At 34.0% G+C, this 4,825-nt stretch overlaps 1 protein-coding gene across 1 annotated transcript; it reads right to left on the bottom strand.

The window, feature by feature from the left end:
• Positions 1-1,502: 1,502 nt before the first annotated feature.
• On the bottom strand, positions 1,503-4,319 carry LOC126744006 (tRNA-uridine aminocarboxypropyltransferase 1). Its single transcript, XM_050451314.1, has 2 exons — positions 3,998-4,319; positions 1,503-2,249 (listed from the first exon to the last, which is right to left on the bottom strand). Exons 1-2 carry the CDS (start codon positions 4,199-4,201, stop codon positions 1,506-1,508), a joined length of 948 nt encoding a protein of 315 aa, XP_050307271.1. The 5' UTR covers positions 4,202-4,319; the 3' UTR covers positions 1,503-1,505.
• Positions 4,320-4,825: the final 506 nt, after the last annotated feature.

The raw sequence follows: 4,825 nt of genomic DNA, 5'->3' as shown, positions 1-4,825 counted from the left end.
TTAAGACTTTTGCATAGTTTTATTATAAATTATGCTGGAACAGCAAGCAAAATACAAGGTGTCCAACATTATTACCTTCGAATTTGGGAGCAAATTGTCAACTATTGAAGATACCCCACTGGCAGTTGTCACTAGTGTGAAGGATCTATCAATTTTTCCTTTCATGTTATGTCAGCTGTATCGAAGTCTCTACAAATGTTCGGCTTCGTCAAGAGATGCACCAGAAATTTTCAAGATATAAATTCTATAAAACTCCTTTGCTGTACTGCCCTGCTGTTGCTATGATCACCACATTAAAACAACCTCTCACAATCCATTGAACAAGTCCAGTACATAAGGTATATTGCTTTTACCTTTACTTTATAACGAAGTTGAAAGTGAACGACATCTTCTTAGTCATGAGACTTATCGAAAACATCATGATTTGACCCTCTTCTATGACATTCTTCACTCGAATAATTCATGACGTGATCTACTCCACAGAACTGGACTTCATTTTCCTGGTAGATTGATCAGAGCAGCCTCTTCTTTTTATGTACCCTCTCACAAAATAAGTTACGGATGCAGTTCTTTTGTCACGATTGTTAGCAAACTAACTCACCGTTAATTAGATCAGCTAGACTGCTTTGTAGGTACAAAACAGTTGTTGAGGCAATTAAAAAGCAGTGTGATATAGAGTTCCTATTAAACTTCAATGAGCTCTTGTGAATTAAAATGTAACTTTTATACTCCTTATGCTACTATTGCTTTAAAATGTTAGGTTACGTTAATTCACTTTTATTTTTATCTTATTGTTATGTATTGGTTGATGAATGAATAAATAAATAAACAAACTTGTATAGGTTGGAATCTTTTAACACTTTAGCATCACCACATTGCACATTTGCATGTGGCATATCGAAACCTAGAAGAAACTCATTGAGAAGCTTATGCATCAGAAAAATTGAAACAACCAATGTATTTTAAAGTGGAGAATGTAAAAAAAAATAAATTTTAACAATAAACTTATTTTCAAATTGAAGAATTCGTACTACTTCAATGGGGCATCTTTAAATACATTTGTTCAAAGGCATTGCTTTTAATGGGGAATACTCTCCTGAAATTCCTTGATAACTGCCTCACAAAATGCATAAAGACTTTGGTCCCAAATTGGTTAGCAACAACCCTGTATTCAGCACATGATGATAATGTATGCAGGGCTATAGCAACTTTTATTCAACGGTTAATGGCTCTCTAATAAGATTTAATTCTGAGCATAATCAGTGAAATATTGCTTCACAATCTGGTCCTACCATATACCAGTCATTTATTTTTCTTCTGAGGATGCATTTGAGAATAATAACGTGGTTTTGAGTCAATATTTTTAGTAGTAAGGGCACATTTCTTACCAAATAATTTTACATAATAATTCTTGCAACCAGGACACCAAACTTTTTTTTTAAATCACTAAAATAGAGAAATTCCGGCATACAGTTTGATTCAGAACAATAAAAAACACTCAATTCCTACATAAGCCTCCTTTTATAAGCATATAAATTATCATGATCATAATACCTATGAATCACATTGTACATATGCTTAAAAAAATACAACAAATTATCATACTGTCCATTATAAGCTGATTCGTCTTGACTTAACAAACCCTCAACTTGCCCAACACTATTTTCAGTAAAACAGTTTTTGATACCTAAATAACCGGGACTCAAACCCCAACAATGTAAATGAACCTCGAGTACGAATTGATGAATGGCTTCTATGGTGGCCAAGTACCACCTCGGACTACCCCTTTGGTGCCTCCAGAACTGCGACACCCTATTTTGGATCACCACCGAAGGTATCGCCCTTAATTTCTCGTCTTTGTAAATACTTTTGCATTGGTGCCAAGTGCTGTCTATAAATACTGCCTTGGTAATTGGCAGGTTTTTCCCTGTTCTTATCAAACCGCTCTCTCGTCTAGTGAGAGGAATGTTTTGCATTAAGGTGCTCCTGTTGTAGCCCTCGGGAACTCGGTCTAACGGTTGATTTTGGTACTCCGTAATGCTCTCCCAGCTGTCGCAATTCACCAATTGACTAACGCTGATCGCATTTTGTCCAGGGAAGATCATAACTACTTGTTCCTTTGAATAGTCAGGAATGTCCGGGTAGGTGTAGATTTTTACATCTCGGTTGGCCAAAAGGGCTGCATGACAGGCAGTGCTTTTACCGTCTATTTCACTTTTGTGTTTTATTATGTCAATTTTGAGAGGCAACTGAAATAAAGATAGATTTCACTCACTAAATAGGGCACTTAGACTAAGTTGGATAATAGGTCTAAGTAGGAAATGGGAAATAAGTGAGATTTATAAATAGTATTTATGTATGAGGTATTTTTAAATGATCAGGTATATAAAGTAGGGCATATACCAGAACAATGGTTGCTCTCCACCTTCTGCGCTATCACAAAAACCAGAAACATTCAAGACTGTTGTGAATACAGAACAATTTCATCAATAAGTCACACAATCAAGTTATTTTTGAAACTAGTACATTCATAAAAAACTAAAAGAAGGGTAAAATGACAGTTAATTTAAGTGCAGATATGAACTAGGTATCCAAGAAGCAAGTTAGCACACAGGTGTCTAGATATTAATACAGATATGATTTCAAAAAAGCCTTTGATAAGATATGACATGAAAAATTAGTTAAATTGCTTAGAACAAAAAAGATAGACAACAAAGACCAAGATTAATAACAAGTCTTTATTTTTTTATTTTGGACATTGAACAAGGCCCAGAAATAGAAATAAGGAGAGGAGTGAGACAAGGATGTCTTATGTCACCCCTGCTTTGCAATGTATACAGTGAATCAGTTTTTGAAGAGGCACTACTTACTATTTGCAAGAATGAAGGAATACTAACAAATGGAACAATAATAAAGAATCTAAGATTTGTGAGTGACACAGTGTAATAACAAAGAAGCTAAACATAGATGAATGAATAGAAAGAGTTCAACAATTCAAATATCAGGATTACAGAAAATAATTGCCACAAAATAGAAATAAGAACTAAAACAGAAACAGCAAAAAATGCATTGGTAAAATTGAAAACAATCCTCTGTTTCAGAGACCTCACAGTAAAACTAAGTGTGAGAATATTAAGGTACTATGTGCTTTTAATAGAATATGATGAACTGGAAGGCAGAAAACTTAAACAAAATGCAGTCATTCAAAATGTGGTGTTATAGAAAATGCTCAGGATATCATGGATGAAAAGAAAAACAAACATAGAAATAATTCAAGATATGGATAAAGAATATGAAGTAATTAACACCATAAAAGCAAGAAGGTTACAATATCTAGGATATGATATTGAGAGGATAGCAGTACGAAATGCTTAGACTAACTATGCGAGAAAAGATAAAAGGACAAAGAAGCACTGGTAAATGATAAATTTAAGGGATTGGTTCAACTGTATCTCAATAGAACTTCAACAAATAAAGTAAGAATAGCAATGATGATATCTAACCTCTGATAGGAAATGGAATCAAAGAAGAGAAGGACAAAGGAGTAATATGCAAATATCTATTCTTTTAACAAATGAATTGAATTGATAGAGTCATGGTATAAGGATTGTTTTTTTTTGTTCTCCGAGAAGTGAATGCTGCTTTCTCAATAAATTTATTTTTATTTAGACACCTTTGGCCAATCTCTATTTGCTCTAAGTGTGTTTTAAACTTATACAAGAAGATTAAAGATTACTCACTTGTTTGCATTGATTGATTTCATATAGGCTTATCTTGCTAGATAAGTAAAAAATAAATAAAATGAGAAAAGGAAATTAAAGGCTTTTAATACAACCTGTAACAGGCACAAATGTTATTTGAAACTTGTATTTTTATTAAGATCTTTTTGTTCGGAAATCACATTATTTGACTTCTATGCAAATTCCTTTAAGCAACAAAGCCGCTTCTCTGGTTGTACTATATGTTACAGGAATTATTTAATAAAAAAAAAGCTGACCTGCACATTGGGCAATTTCCCTTCTAAAGGTTCAATCGGTACAAAGCAGGTATAACAAAATAGTTTCCTAGATTTTGCACATCTGGGGCAAGGGTGTCTGCCCTCTATACCATCCAGTATTGAAGTGTCATCTATAAGGAACCCGTCAAAAGGGTTTTTGTCAAGGTGGTGCTGACGAGCTTCGGCAGATTTCGGGTGGGTCATTGTCTTGAAAATCAACTAGAATATTTATATATAATACTTTTTCAAAATTTAAATAATGGCAATTATTGTAAACAAAAAAGTTGGGTTAAAGTTGACCTGAGGCCAACTGTCAAATTTTGTGACAGCTGAGCGTTAAACGGGTTGCCTAGAAGTATCATATCTGTCAACAAATAAGTAGGGATGAGCTACAGGCTGTAGGGCTGGAAAACGGTAAGAAAATCAATGGAAATTAAATCAGGGAATTTGGGGGGCCACAATAAACTTAATCAGGGTTTATTTCGTTTTAGAATAATGTGTTCGGATTGATGCAATACACTTAACATCCACTATATATAAAATATGATCAAATGCTAACAAATGCAAAAAAAAAGAAGAAAGCTAACGTAAACAACAAAGGTGAACGCTTCAGTACCATACAATTCAATTAAGATAATATGAATATGGGACTCGCCATTAGTGATATAGAACCAGCATGTCGAAGCCATTAAAATACTTTAGGCGCACTGTTTATGGTTAATTTTGCGTTTCATCCCATTTTCTATACTTTCCCATTAACTAGGTACGGGACATCCAATTAAATACCCGATCGCGAGTTATGTGATGATTGTGTTGTACTTGCCAGGC

This window comes from Anthonomus grandis, chromosome 13 (genome assembly GCF_022605725.1).
Source record: "Anthonomus grandis grandis chromosome 13, icAntGran1.3, whole genome shotgun sequence".
NCBI lineage: Eukaryota > Metazoa > Arthropoda > Insecta > Coleoptera > Curculionidae > Anthonomus > Anthonomus grandis.
The sequence above is the reverse complement of the archived record's forward strand: the minus strand, read 5'-3'. Positions and strand labels throughout refer to the sequence as shown.